This window comes from Chroicocephalus ridibundus, chromosome Z (assembly GCF_963924245.1).
Source record: "Chroicocephalus ridibundus chromosome Z, bChrRid1.1, whole genome shotgun sequence".
NCBI classification, from domain to species: Eukaryota; Metazoa; Chordata; class Aves; order Charadriiformes; family Laridae; genus Chroicocephalus; species Chroicocephalus ridibundus.
Genome location: NC_086316.1, coordinates 67,237,781 through 67,252,736, shown reverse-complemented (window position 1 = coordinate 67,252,736; position 14,956 = coordinate 67,237,781). Strand labels below are relative to the sequence as shown.

Genomic DNA, 14,956 nt, shown 5'->3' with positions numbered 1-14,956 from the left:
GTGTTATGGAAATCACTGTATCTATGGCAGCATTAGTTAACTTAGACTGCTGTCATATATTATTCGTAGTCATGGATTTCTATCTTAGTAGTTTAGTGATCACTTATGAGTAATGAATTCAATCTGTGAAAAATTAATGTCTTGGATGACTCTCCTTTGCTAATTTTATACATTGTGGTCATTTACTGTGTAATTGTAAATAGCACTTTTATACGTTCTTGCTATTTTTTAACAAAAAATAATGTTTGCTATTTTTTTTCTTTTTCTTATTTTATCCTAGATATCCTCAGGTGAATATATTCAAATGTCAGGTCGTGCAGGACGCCGAGGTATGGATGACAGAGGAATAGTAATTCTTATGGTGGACGAAAAAATGAGTCCAACAATTGGCAAGCAGCTTTTGAAGGTAGGAGAGAAGTTAACTTTTTTTCTTATCCTCCGCACTAAGGTGATTCTCATTTGAATAATGTAACATGTAAAATTATACACTTAGAACAAAAAGTGTGTAGATCATGCAGGTAGGAGATGACAACTCCTGAAAGGAGTGTGGACACAGGCGTTTTTATTGTGGAACAAAATTAGAAGACAATTATCATCTTTCACTGTATAGAAGGGATCTCAGTCAGGAGAGGTGGAATTATATCCTGTTTTCTAGTGATGTCAGTACTACTGCAGTATTCTGTTTGTTTCGTGCTGATCACAGTCAGTTCAAGGATATTGCTGAACCAGAAAAGGTTTGCTGATCTTTCTCAAGAATTATTAAAGGCTTGGTTTTGTGGTGAAATAAAACTTTGCTAATGAACTTTGCAGTGTAGTAGGCAACCTGGACAAAGTCTTCTTTAAAATGAGGTATGTATGATACATAAGAATAACCAGATGGCTGTCAGTGAGCTGAAATTAACTATGGAGAAATGTATAGTGCTTGTAGGAAACTTTGAGGTTTGGAATCAAGTGGTTGAAAAAACCACTGTTATGGTTGAGATGGGCATTAGATTATAGGGCTTCCCCAGAGTGTAATGGAAGTTGTTACAGATTATTGCAATAATACCCTCTTGCTTTATAATTTGAATGTGAGACATTGCACTCATTACACTTCTATTTAAATTCCATGGCAAAAATCACCATAATGGAGCATAAAATTCTGTGATGTGTGTTGCCTATCTTAGTCTGCTTATGTTAATTGTGCACACAGGTTAAAATGGAAAACTCTGGGGGAATTTCTGTGGACGGTCTTCAGGAGCTTGTAGCCTTGGTACAAATAGCAGGTCATTTGTGTTCAGACGGAACTTACAGTATTGTTCCAGTTTGTATAAACTGGGAATCATCATAAGTAAGCTTCAGGGTATGTTAATAAAAAGCATGTACTTGTTGCCAAAAAAAATTAGATGCCGATATTTCTCTACTTTGTTCAGGCAAATGAAGAACAAGGGGAAAAATATGTACATGGCTACTGTCACTTATGCAGATGCGGCTTCTTTATTGTTTATCTTGCTCAGTCAGTGCTACCTGTTAATTCATTATAAATGTGTACATTAGATCACTCTTAAACACAGGTATTGTTTACCTTCTTAAAGTCAGAATTTTCATGAATGCTACATAATGGCTAACTAACCAGAAATTAGTAAAATAAGAAATTCCAAAAATATTGGAACTCATTCATGTATGGTCGCATTAGGTTTTGAATTTATTTTTTAGTCTTGATTGGATTTGTTTTTTCTCGGTAGAGTGGACATGGATTTATTTGTTTACGTGCACATTTAATGCATGTGTGCATCTCTGAGATGCATGAAGGCTAGGTATTTTAACTGTTTTTATGAGTTTTTAAGACTATTTAAAAAAAAAAAAGATGTAATTTTGTGGCATGCTTATTTAAATAAAGCCTTTATACCTTTGTACTTACACAGATGAAACACTAAACAGCAGGAGATACAAAATGAGAGAAGAAAAAACATTTCTTAGAAATAGCATTAATTTTGTGTATTTGTAGTCTGTAATTTATAAAAGAATATCCCCCAAAAGTTAATTTATGTGAAATTATTGTAAATAGCTTAAGAAAAATTTGTATTTCAATTATTTATTTTCAGATTTTATAAGATTACTCTATAAGCTCAGCCATTCAGAAGGTATTTTCTTTTAAGTTCAGTAGTTTGAGAACTGTAGAACTCAAATCTGTATGAATTCAGATGAAAAAAGAAAATAGTAGACCACTTAAATCTTTTGATACTATCTCTATTTTTTGTCCAGATTTTAAAAAAATAATACTAAGTACTTTTTATTGAAACTATAAGCCCTTTGCGTTTTTTTTTCCCTTTTGAATTACGAAGAAGCAAAAGGGAAAAATAATGGCAACTTTTTTGCTTTCTGTATCACCACTTGGTTCTTCTCCACTGATCTAAATAAATCCATGTATTTCATTAATTTTTCACACTACTTGTGAGCTAGAACTGAATTGAAGATACCTTTGAAGAAGATCAGCAGCGGCTATAAGGAAGGTATTGGTGCTTCTATAGCTTCTGTGGCAATTTAGCCAATTGCTGAAAAGGTGGTGAAAGTAATCTTTTGAGATGAGCGGTACAACATAAAAAATACTTATTTTCCTCTTTAAATACAAAACACATAGAGGAAATTTCATGTCAAAACAGGCCAAGAATGTATGCAGGCTAACACTTCCTCAATATTCGCATTTTGTATTGATTGTTAAGTGTGTCTGAATTAAGCTTTACTTACTGACAGTGTTTTGTCTGTAGTAAGATCACAATCAGGTCTTGCAGTAGTATTTTGCTGCCATGTCAAGTATGTGGCTTTGCTCCAGGATAAGCTGAAGATTTACAGAGGAAACCTCGGAAGAAATAAATGAGCCACATTGAGAATGATAGGACACTTACATAGGACATTTTTATCATAGCTCTTCAACCCTAGTGCATGTCTGATCCAAACCATTTCCTGAACACTAGAGCAAAATGTCTAGGAATAATGTTATCAGCTGCCCAACACTGCGATCAGCGGAGTGGGAGATTTGAGTATGTTTCCGTACCAGCAGCATTGCTGTAGCTGTGCTATTTGGCTGTGGCACTGTTTGTTGCGACATTGTGTACAGTACTTGAAACTTAAATTCAAAGTTCAAATCTCAGATGGAGTTCTTACAAAGGATATTTGTAAATATTTCTTAAACTCAGTAACGTACATTTGTCTTCTGCAGTGTAACTAGTTTTTTACGTTTATACTTAGCATTTATTTGACCACTGAATATTTAGTAAATATTGACAGCTTGCACAAATCTGTAAAACTAAATGCTTACAATACAGTTTGATAGCGTTCTGAAGACAATAAATTATAGTTCTATGTTTGCATAATACTAAGAAATATTTTATGGGATTTTTTTTTCCTTAATTAAGATCTTTAGCTACATTGTATTAGTTTAGGTAGGAAGTGGAAAGCTTCTCCTTGATACTAGAAGGCCTTTGAAACCAGAACAGCATCTCTCTGGTTTGACCTCTGAAACCAGAGCAACACCTCTCATGGAATTTGGCCATGTTACAAGCATGTATCCTACAGAGAGAACTGAGTTACTGAACAGTTGTAATTTTTTATGTCTCTAAAAGACAAAAATCTTAAGCTAATTACATTGCAGAAATGAATATTTGTATAATGAAAGAAGATGTGCTAATATAAGTAGGTTTTTGAGCCTTGAATGTGAGTGTATCGTTTGCATCTACTTAATCCTTCACAGGAGAAGTTAGATGGACTGAAAAATCAAAAGAAAACATTCATCTAGCCAGATAAAATATACAGTACTATGTTTTCCTTGTCATTTGCATATGGAACATAAAGTGCCCCAATGCCAAGCTGTAGGAGATATTCCACTATCCGCATCTGGCTCCTTGGCAGGGCCTTCATTTATAGAGTTGGCAGTACTGTGCTTATGTGGCCTGTATGCTGCTATTAGAAATCCATCTGGTCTTTTTGTATTTATTGCGACTTACGCTGTTTTGTTGTAGTAGGCAAATGAAGAGGATAGCAATTCAGACAGTTTAAAACTTTTCCCTTTAACTTTCTGCCTGTTCGCACATCTCTCTCATATGACCACTGTGCAGTTGTTGGAAAGTTTCTTAATTTTGAAAGAGCAAAATATCATTCCCTTATAATTGAGGCAGCATCATTAAATATTTTGTGTTTTAATCATCTGCTATGTATCATATATGGCTATTCCTTTCAGACTCCCAAGTAAAGAAAAATGTATTAGCATGAAAAGCAGTATTTCTGTAAAAATAAATACATTTATGCTGATTGGGAATAAATATAAGGTTGTAAATGGTGAGGGGGTGATAAGAAGCTTCAGTTGCTAGAAGAAGTTTCTAGGACATGAGCATCTGATAAAATTGCTGGAAGTTAGTAGCTTTGCATAAGCATAGCTACCTGTCTGCAAAAGGAATTAATAATAAGCCTTGGGCACCAGTGTAATTTTGTCTGGATTTCTAACATAGAAAGTGTAATAAGCAACTAAAACTCTTGCCGGGGGTCGTGAGAAACACTATAGTTATGTAATACTATAAAAAACTGGGATAAATCAGCATTCAGGAAAAACAGTAGTTAATGTGTAGGAAATAAATACTGTTTTATGCAGAAGTAGTTCACTTAATCTTTGTCTGTGAGGTTGCGTGTTCCTTCTTTTGGCTTGTCTGGTATTTATCAATAGGCCATGGGTCTGCTCCTGTATTGGTATTTCTGTGTTTTAAAATAAACACAGGTGTGTGTGCTCTTGAATTGAGTTGAAAAATAGTAAAACTTCAAAAATTACCTAATATAAAGTATAGATTCTGCTGTTTGAGGTGGGGTTTTTTGCGTGTGTTGTTGTCGATAGGTAAATTTAGGACAGTCAGACCCATATACGTTAACATCATACTTCTTGAAATTGTTAGTGTGTTTTTGTTCAGGTAATCTCCTTTGACTAGTTTTCAGTGAATAGGAATCTTTTTTTTTTTTCAGATGGTAAGATTTATTCTGTTACATCAAGTTCTAATTTTGCTCTTACAAACAGTACTGAATTTTTACTGTATGATCAGGCAAGAAGCATGGGAACAGAGCATCAACAGAGGCCCTTTTTGCAAATGAAATACTTAGCACTGTCCGAAGTGAAGAAGCAGAGGTTGTTAGCTATGCATGGCTGCCACAGAAGGCAAGAACGGGGAGCTGCTGACAGTCTATGAGGAAGCCCAAGGCAGGGCCTAGCAGTTGTTCAGTGCAGTGTTTGGCAAAATTGCAGCACAAGCTTCTTTGGCTAGAGGGTATCCTGATACAACATCTATGAATAATGTTCTCATGCGAAGTTGAAATTGGTGTGGAATGATACTGCTTACTACTTCACTTCCATGATAAAGTTTTCTCAGAATCTTTAGTACTTCTGATTGTCCAGCCCTTTTAAAACTGTACTGTGCGCAGGTTTTCTGCTTACTTTTCCTCAAATGCTTTAAAGATGTTGCTAGAGAAGCAAACTCGTACTTCAGTTCATTTCCCTTAACTTGTGAGTGAGTAGTAAATAACAGCTTTCCATTCAATTTTTTTCTTTGGGACTATGCACAAGACAGCAGGTAAAGCCTTCTAGTGACACTGTCTTCCATCAGCATTCAGTCCCGCTTCATACACGTGTTACCATGTCAGCTTAGTTGTACTATTGTACTTTGGTTTGGCTTAAAGCGTACTCATATGGAAAAATAATGAATGCCTCCAGATTTGAGACATTTATCAAAGCCTAGTTTGGGAGAGAAATAGACTTCAGCTGGAGGTTGGCGCTAACACTTGTTGGAAAAGCCATTGCAAAATCTAAAGAAATGGATTGTCACTAGTGGTTTGAGGACAGTATAATGTTCTTTCTAAACTAAAATTGTGATATAGATGAGAATCTCAATACAACAAACGTTTTGTATACCTTATCAAAATTTAAATAAAAATAATTTTGATGTGAAATGTTTATTTTTATTGTAAACTGCCAAACGTTTCTTGTTCTTATGAAGCTTGCACTGCAGAAATTTTCCAGGCTTCAATTTGGAAAAGTACTTCACTTCTAACCTTAATTTAAAATCTGCTTAAAATCAACAAGATTTTAGCATGAAGTCGTGGAGAGAATTAAGCTGTTTTAAGGGAAACAGATATTCAGATGCCATCATGAACAAGGTCACAGTTTTGTAGATAATTATGCAAGCCAGCAGAGAGAATAGAACAGCAAATACTTCTTCCCGACGTTTGCAACCAAAATGTGGGAAGATGGAGTGCATCAGATTGTGTGTGAAATGGTTAATCGCTCTTGAACTTCAGACTTTTCCAGACCCAGTAGGACTAAGCTAACTGATATATTTATTGATTGTCATTGCTGCTTGTCAATACTACAAGTTACTTGAAGTTTTATTAGGTCAGTCTGTGGAAAGCTGACAGATTTTTGGGAAATTTTCTTTTACTTTGATAAACACATCACTACAAATGTAAATGCATTTTGAATGATTAAGCTAAATTTTTTTTCTTTGCTTTCTTATTCTTAAAACAAAGAAGGTAAATGTGAGATGAACAGAAGACAAAGTTCCTTTTTTAAATTTATTTTTCTGTTAACTTTTTGTAGAAGTATTTAGTCTTTGCTAGGGCAGACATTTCCTTTAAGTTAAAACATACTGCATATTTGCTGAAATTCTAAGTTGTCACATCACTGAGCTGATACCTGTAGCAGCAAATCTGAAACCAGAGTGTTGACAATTGCAGTGAGCTTCTGAGTTCAGATACAGATACCTTATTTTATTTCCATTTCAGCTTTCTTTCAGTTCATCCAAGCTAGAAGGAGCAAAATCATTCTCGCAAATGTATTATACAGTTAGAGTGTTACCAGGCCAGCTCAGATCCAGATGAATCATTGCACAGTATGGTGTTGAACACATCTTAAATGACTCTTCCTTCTGACATTGGTTTGTGTTCTATTTGGAGCAAGTCATGTGGCAGTGGCATGACCCTGCTTTGGGGAGGGCCAATTTTTAAGTTAAAGTATGATATTTGTGTTCTATAAAATATTTGTAGTTTTAAATATTTTCTTGACAGTTTAAATGTTGTTTTGTTAAACTGGGGTGCCTCAGTACAAGTGTGTAGGGTTGTTTGTATATTTTTCTATGTTCTGTTCAGAAAGAAGACCAAAGGCTTAGGGGAAGAACAGAACTTGGATTTACCAGCCTGAAGTAAAATTAGTGAGAATAGTTACAGTGTATTAGAGAGGGTAAATGACTGAAGAATTCAGTCATTCAGAACAAACTTCGGGCAGTGGTAGTTGCTTGTGAGAGCAATAGAGATACTTTTTTTTTTTTCCTTTTAAGTCTGTTATTACAACTGGAGCATTTGTGGCACCCAAGCCTGAGGTATCTTCATCAGCAAAGCCTGCTAAAGCAGCCTTTTGCCACCCACAGTGTCTTCTGTTTGTGTTGGTGCAACTGTTTTTGGTGCAAAGCAGTGAGCCAGATTGGTAATAAAATTGTACTTTAAATAGTTGCTTACCACTGTCTGTTAAAAATAAACCTACAGAAGGGTGGGGGTTTTTTTCAGTGTTACAGTCATGCTAATGTGGCTCAGGATGATCCTGTTATCAGTATAATTACACAGTCTTTTTTGATATTTCTGAGAGGTGTCTCATTATTCATGTGGTAACTCTCTCATTGATATGTGGAAAAAACGGGTGCTCTTAATTAATATTTCACTAAAGGTATTTCTCTGTCTTACAGATGTTTCAAGCTGTCGCTTGCATTTTTATTTAATAATGCATTTTTCATAGAAATTTGTAATGATGACTGTCACAGACAGATAAGTGTACTTATTTCCCCCTTATGAGGAAAAAAGTGAGAGCCCTTTTAAATATCATCTATGTGCTCTGTTCTTTGCTCTTTTTGTGAAGAGGTTCTTTGTTTCCTTTTTGGAAACCCATTCATTCAGCTGATTTCTGGAAACACTGATAAGCAAATGAAACTGTCAGTGGACCAAATGGTGTAAAATATGTCCTATAGTGTATCTGATTTGTGTCATTGTTGAACGATACTTAATTGTTGCTTTGCAAGTTGCTTCTTTCGTCTTTGTTAGCTTGTAATTTCCCTATGAGTTAGTTTCAGACAGTATTTGCCGTCTTGTGTTCCTTGTGAAAGCTTTGTACACATTTTCCATGAGAGGCTGGAGAGCAAGACAGTTAATGTGCAAAATTTATTCCTCTTTATGCATGGGAACAGTTTTGAAAATGTAAATATTTTTCTCCCACTGTAAGAGAGAACAGAGAGAGTAACCCTTACCAAATGTACATCTTGCTCAACACTACATGCCATAATGCAGCAATGACAGCTCTCACATCTCTGGTTAGACAAGGCTTCCAAGTCTTAACAGTAATAAAAAAATGTGAAAAAACCACGTGAATATCAATTCCAGACACTAATCTTCCTCCTCCCCAATCTGGATATCTTTCTAGTTTATATGGGCAAGAAATGGTAGGACCAGTAAATGCTGAATGCCCTGCTGGATGATTTGATTGTGTTGAGAAGAGACTCTGCTCTGAAATTGTTTGCAGTTAACAGGGCACAGCATGTAACGGCTATGGTTTTCAGATAATTCTTGACTAAATTATTTCTGTAGTAAATTGTTTATGGTTATGTTCTTGAGTTTTAACATTATCAGCTTAAATGAATCATACTTTTGCAATCCAAATCTTGGAAAACTTGAAAGGGTGCTACTGGTAAGTTGGCTCAATATTTCTCAAGAAGTGAAGTGGTTGCCAGTGCACAAAGTAGGTCATTAATTTCTGAGAACTTTAGTTGATGTATCCAGGCTATTCTCATGTATACAGGCAGTTTTCATCCAGAGAGGGGTAAAAGAGCTTGCAAAATCATTCTGTTTTTTTAAAAATATTCAGAAATAAATCTGTTGCTACTTTCTGTTGAAGATTTGGGGTGGGCGGACTGCCCTCTTTGCAGAGGTGAGGAGGAGGATTACTTGTAGAAAGGAGGCCAGAGAACAGGGATGGTAGTTCAGCAACAAAAATAAAGTCATGGGCACAGCCTGCATTTGAAATGACCTCTTAATGCCTGTTCAAGGCACTCTTTCTCATCAACTTCTGTTGTGGCTCTGATCAGGTAGACTTTTGCCCAGTTTTCTGCATGAGCGGTTGGTGGTTCTTCCTTTCTCTAATATGGAGCTTTTTCTCTGGAGACAAGGGAGAGGCTTCCTTAGAGACTGAGAGAATTTGAAGCAGATGATTGTGTACCCTAGCTTGTCAAAGAGAAGGTCGACAAATTGTGACAGGAGGATCTGTGGTAGAAGGTGAGCTAAATGTCATGCACATTCTTCACAGTATTTTTAAGAAAGAAAAGTAATCGATCTGGGAGCTGGTGGCACAGGGCTTATTGCAGATAAAGGGACTGTAAGAGGAGGAAATGATCATGAAGGAAATGTACGTTAAACTGATGTGCCTCGCATTATATCTCACTAGCTAGCAAAATCCAGGACAGTTGAACTTTATACTCTGTAGGCTCTTCAAGAGCAAGTTAAGAAAGGAAGGCCCAGTTTTCCTGTCAGTAATGTATCCCATGTTTCCTTCCCTCCACCATAGGTGTCTGACAGGTGTCTTTAGGTAACCACTAATGGTCTCTTAAATAATCGTGCCAGTCTTTATAATTCGCTAGAAAAGGCTGATTGTCTACTCATGTTTTGTGAAGCAAGGGCATCCAACTAGTTGCCGCCTGTTAGATGTGAGTCTTGTTGATAGCCCTGGGTAGTCATTAGAGACTAGTGCACGCTGCAGAATTCACTGGGTGTGCTGAAGGTGTAATACAGTAAAGCAATTATAGTTATTTAATTTGGAGAAGTAACATTTCCAGTTTTCAGAAAAAATAAGCTGCTCAGAACTTTTGATTTTGAGTGTAGCATTGCTTAGAGAACAACACTGAGAAAAACAGGAAATTTCTGAAACTTGGAGAAAGATGTGTTTATGAGATGAAGGAACAGGAATAACTCACAATTTTTGCCAAAATAGGATTTGTATTTTAACTGCTTTGTCTTAATAACATGATCTTATTTTCAAATTGTAAAATGCTGATCATGTGTTTAAAACAAAAGTTGCCACAGCAGCAGCTGGCTCAAATGCTGCCTTTCAAGTAAGTGTGCTTTATATAGTCTTTGAAATAGCTGAGTTTTTTAGTTTGTTCATAAATCACTCCTTCACAGTTGAACTGTGCTGATTTTTAAAAAGCCTTTAAAGTGAATCTGCAGGAATTGTCTGGTCTTTCTTGGCATGTTATGTGCATATATTATAGTTGTATAAAGTTCATTGTTTTATCACTTTATCATAGCGTTTAAGTGAGAGTATGACACTTACGATTTTATTCTTTTAAGGAGCTGATAGTCTTGCAAGACACAGCTAAGTTATGGCTTAAAGCTATGTAACATTTTCAGGAATGGGAAGAGGGGTTCATAGTGTGATTGGAGTGGTCACAGCAGCGCTTTGCCAGATCTCCACTGGTTTGTAGATACGCCAGTGTCTGTAGCCAGTTGGTGGGTGTATTCCAGCTGCTTTAGTTGATGCCTGCCTACAGCAGTGGGTATTGCAGTAGGAAAGAATCTGACCCACCATTAGCTAACACTGGCATAATTGCTGTGCCATTCTTCAGTAAATGCCATTCTTTAAATGGCATTCTCTGTTGTAGAGAAGCAAGCTTTTTAGGGAGTGGCGATTTCTCTTTCCTAGAATAACTGATATATTTAGAAAAATAGACAAGAGCTTGGGTATATAATCCTTTATCAGGTCTAAGGAAAAAGCTGTGTTATACTTTGGTTAGCTTCAGCAACAGGAGTTCTCTCATCTATGTTTGGTGTGTCAGGCCAGAGACATTTGTAGAAACTTGAGCTTTCTTCTCCACACTGCAGCTCAACTGTTGGTGTCGTACTTATCGACACATTTCGTTAGTAGAAACCCATTTGTGGTATTTTCAGAGCTGAAGATGTTATTTTAAATACACATTTCATGATGTAATTTAAGAGGTATTTCTGTTCCTTGATGCATCACTCGAGGTGAAAACCTACGTGTGTATTTATGATATACTTACAGATGTAAGCTAGAAAGACTGAATGAGTCTTTGGCCATGGAAAGCAAAATATTAGGCTATATGATTTATCTTAAACTTGTTTTACATGTATTCATGTTGGTACTTCCTTAGTATAAACATTTGCTGAAGGCTTCTGTGTAACAGCTGGGCTTTATTCTGACATGAAATAAATAAGTGAGTGGGATTCTGGCATTTGTAAGGTAATCTCATAAGGCTCTGTATCTCACATAAAGCAAATGGGATTACAATATTCTTAAATCTCCTACATGTGAAGGAGTATTAGATTCAAACTGTCTTTTCTTAAATCTAACATCAGTACATCAGTGGATGTAGTATCGGAATTCTTGGCTGTACATTTAAAAGTGAAAGAAAAACATGTATATTGTGGTAGTAAAATCCATTAGATTTAGCTTCATCTAGCAGAGTACTTAATCTGAATTTCAGCATTGGTGTATATAAGCTAATTGGTTGTTTTTTTAATAGCCTTTTTTTTTTTTTTGTATGATGAGGGAGTATCTCTGCCTGATGTGTTACTGTATAGCGAAAAGCAAAGAAATGAGTTGCAAGAGGATACAGTATAATTGGTTTTAGGTAAAGCAAATCTTGAGTTTAAAAGAAACAGCAGAGGAGCATATTTTCCAGTGTCAGCCCTCTTTGAGCTTCTAAAATGTTTGATAGAATATGTTGAACTTTCAGCAGTCATGAAGTTGCCTGAAAAATAAATCTTGAATCATCCTCATTTTCTTGTTATCTGTTTTAGTTTTTATTAATGCAAAATGTTAATCATAACTGAATTTACTCATGGGCCTTGTTGAAATTACAATCCTTGTTGAGTAAATCTCTTTTATTTCATGTATAGGTCACTCTTTAATGAACAGTAAATACTAAACTGTTGCAAACTGTTGCACTTCAGTTTATAATATACTGTCAGATTAAGTTTCACTTGCCATTTTATTCCTCATGATGTGTCTCTGTGGATTGCTGGTGTCTTCAGTGATGTAGTAGTATTTTTAGCAGACACTGCTATTTTTCTCTATGCCTTTTCTAGATTTCTTACAAGTGCAGACCTTTTGGGTCTCTACTGAGAAATTTTGTTTTGAGAAAATACCAAATTACATTGTCTTTCTGTTTAGTAATTCACAAGAGTTCGGTGTTTGTAACTCCCTTGAAGACTTAATTGCAGTTGGCTTTCTCCACTGCAGGTGCGCATTGTCAGTTTGTGTCCAGCTTTTCCTCCACCAGTACCCCCAAGTCCTTCTTGGCAGGGCTGCTCTCATTCCCTTCAACCCCCAGCCTGTATTGGTACCAGGTGCTGCCCCAACCCAGGTACAGGCTGCTTCACTTGGCCTTGTTGAACCTCATGAGGTTCATGTGGGCCTACTTCTGGAGCCTGTCCAGGTTCCTCTGGATGCCATCCCTTCCCTCAGGCATGTCAACTGCACCACTCAGCTTGGTGTTGTCTGCCCACTTGCTGAGGGTGCACTTGATCCCACTATCTATGTCACTGATGAAGATACCAAACTGGTCCCAATATGGACCCCTGCGGGACACTACTTGTCACTAATCTCCATCTGGACATTGAGCTATTAACCACTACCCTCTGGATGCAACCGTCCAACCAATTCCTCATCCACTGAACAATCCACCCATCAAATCCATATCTCTCCAATTTGGAGAGAAGGATGTTGTGGGGACCACATCAGAGGCTTTACAGAAGTCCAGATAGACGACATCTGTAGCTCTTTCCTTGTCCACTGATTTAGTCAGTCCATCAGAGAAGGCCACAGGGCTGGTCAGGCAGGACTTGCCCTTGGCGAAGCCATGCTGGTTGTCTTGAATCACCTTCCTGTCCTCTATGTGCCTCAGCATAGCTTCTAGGAGGATCTGTTCCATGATCTTCCCAGGCACAGAGGTGAGGCTGACAGGGCGGTAGTTCCCAGGGTCCCCCTTTCTACGCTTTTTAAAAATGTCTCCTTTTTTCCGGTCAAAATAATGGAATCCAAATAATCGACTACAGGAAACATCTAACTTTGTAATCTGGACTTTTCATTTCATTCAGATCTAATTTGTAATATTGTAGTGTGACTATAGATACAATGAGATATATAAATACTGTTAATGTTCGGCATAATAAAATTGCTTAGGATGTGATAAGATATGTAGTCTAAATTCAGGACAAGTTGTATTACGCATCAAAGCAGCTCCACATATGGAGCACTGCATCATGATTTGTTTGATATGCTCTTACATGCTGCAATTAATATTTTTTTAACTGGGCAGTGTTCTTGGATCTTTTTCAGGGTTCAGCTGATCCTTTAAACAGTGCATTCCACCTGACGTACAACATGGTATTGAACTTGCTTCGAGTAGAGGAAATTAACCCTGAATACATGTTAGAAAAATCCTTTTATCAGTTCCAACATTACAGAACTATTCCAGAAATAGTAGAAAGTAAGTATTATTGTATGTTGTACTCATGAGAGTCAGTATAAAAGATGCTGCCCTGTGAGATTGGGTAGTTACACTTCATTATGCTTATAAGAGTTTATACCTGTGCAGCTCTTCTCTTCCCTGACATCAGTTGCCACTGCACAGTTTGCTCTTACATTATTCTTTATAGTTTTTTTATAGCTACAGAGTAACTTCCTCTTGTTCTTAGGACCTATATTGATGTGCACTGTCAGTCTATCAAGAGAGCTTTCCTCTGAGAGTGAGGCCAAGAATGGTTGTCACACTGCTAAACTGCAGGACAGGAAGAAGGAAAAACAGTTTAAAAATTCATGCATTTTCTTAGAGGTTCAGAGAAGAAAAGTTGTATTCCATTTTGTTACATGAAACTTAGCTAAAATAAACATATTTTTAATATCTCATTACATTTTTTAATCTCATTACAAACTCAGGCACAGTGCATTCCAAGTTATGTAGGAAAAAATGTTTAATTAAAATACTAAGCAAAATTCAGAGAGGACTGAGACATTATTTGCACTCCACTGAGTTACTAAATTTTGAGCCATGATCTTTAAATAGTGTGTTTTCATGAGCCAAAGTCAGTTTCCAAAGATCTCTGCCAGTGTTTGAGAGTGAGGCCCCTTTCAAAACTTAACCCAGAAGAATCTTAAAACACAAGAGGTAACCACTTCCTTTGCCACTGATGAATAAGCAGTTCATCTGTTCATTTGTTAATTGAATATTAAGAGAGATAGTGTACGTGTGCCTGTAGCTTTGATAGACACAGAATTTCTGTTAGTTTGCAGGTGCTGTATTTAAGACAGTAGTAGTCAAATATAGTATGTATTTCCTGAGAACCTCCCTGTTCCAATTGGCATGCCTAGATCTTCATTCTGGCATTCCAACGTTGCTATTTAAATAGAGAAATGGAGCTGGAGAACATTTTTCATATTTCTTGGACATTTATTTTAGGCACCATACTGGCTGTTAGAATTTTGTAAATAAAAACACAGAGGGGAGAAATGGTCATTTAGATCAAGGAGGAAATTATGCCATGAGCATGGATTGCTAGCTTTTTTCTTTGAAAAGTTGTCAGCTAAAAATAGGGACCACTTCTCTGGCCCGTGTCTCAAGTCCCAGTGAACTGGGATTTCTGAGTCACCTATATTCATTCAAATAGTATGCAAGAGGGTTAGTTGGTAGAGAGGAAAAAGAGATCTTCATAATGTATCCTGTGTTTATGTTTACTAGTGGTATTACCAGTGTGAGAGAATGAAGCCTGTTGCTTATAATAAAAAGTGATTTGCCTAAATAAGGTGTAAAAATGTTGGAGGAAGAAAATACTGATTTCCAGCTGATGAAATTAGAGCCTGAAACAGGTTAGGAAGAACATCTTTTAACAA

General features: G+C 36.6%; 1 protein-coding gene across 1 annotated transcript in view; it reads left to right on the top strand.

Moving 5' to 3' along the window:
- The window catches only part of MTREX (Mtr4 exosome RNA helicase), a 46,423-nt gene that overhangs the window by 15,884 nt on the left and 15,583 nt on the right, over window positions 1-14,956 (top strand). Inside the window, exons 15-16 of the mRNA XM_063319333.1 lie at window positions 281-406; window positions 13,406-13,556. Coding sequence (XP_063175403.1) covers window positions 281-406; window positions 13,406-13,556 — 277 coding nt within the window. The remainder of the gene's footprint in view (window positions 1-280; window positions 407-13,405; window positions 13,557-14,956) is intronic.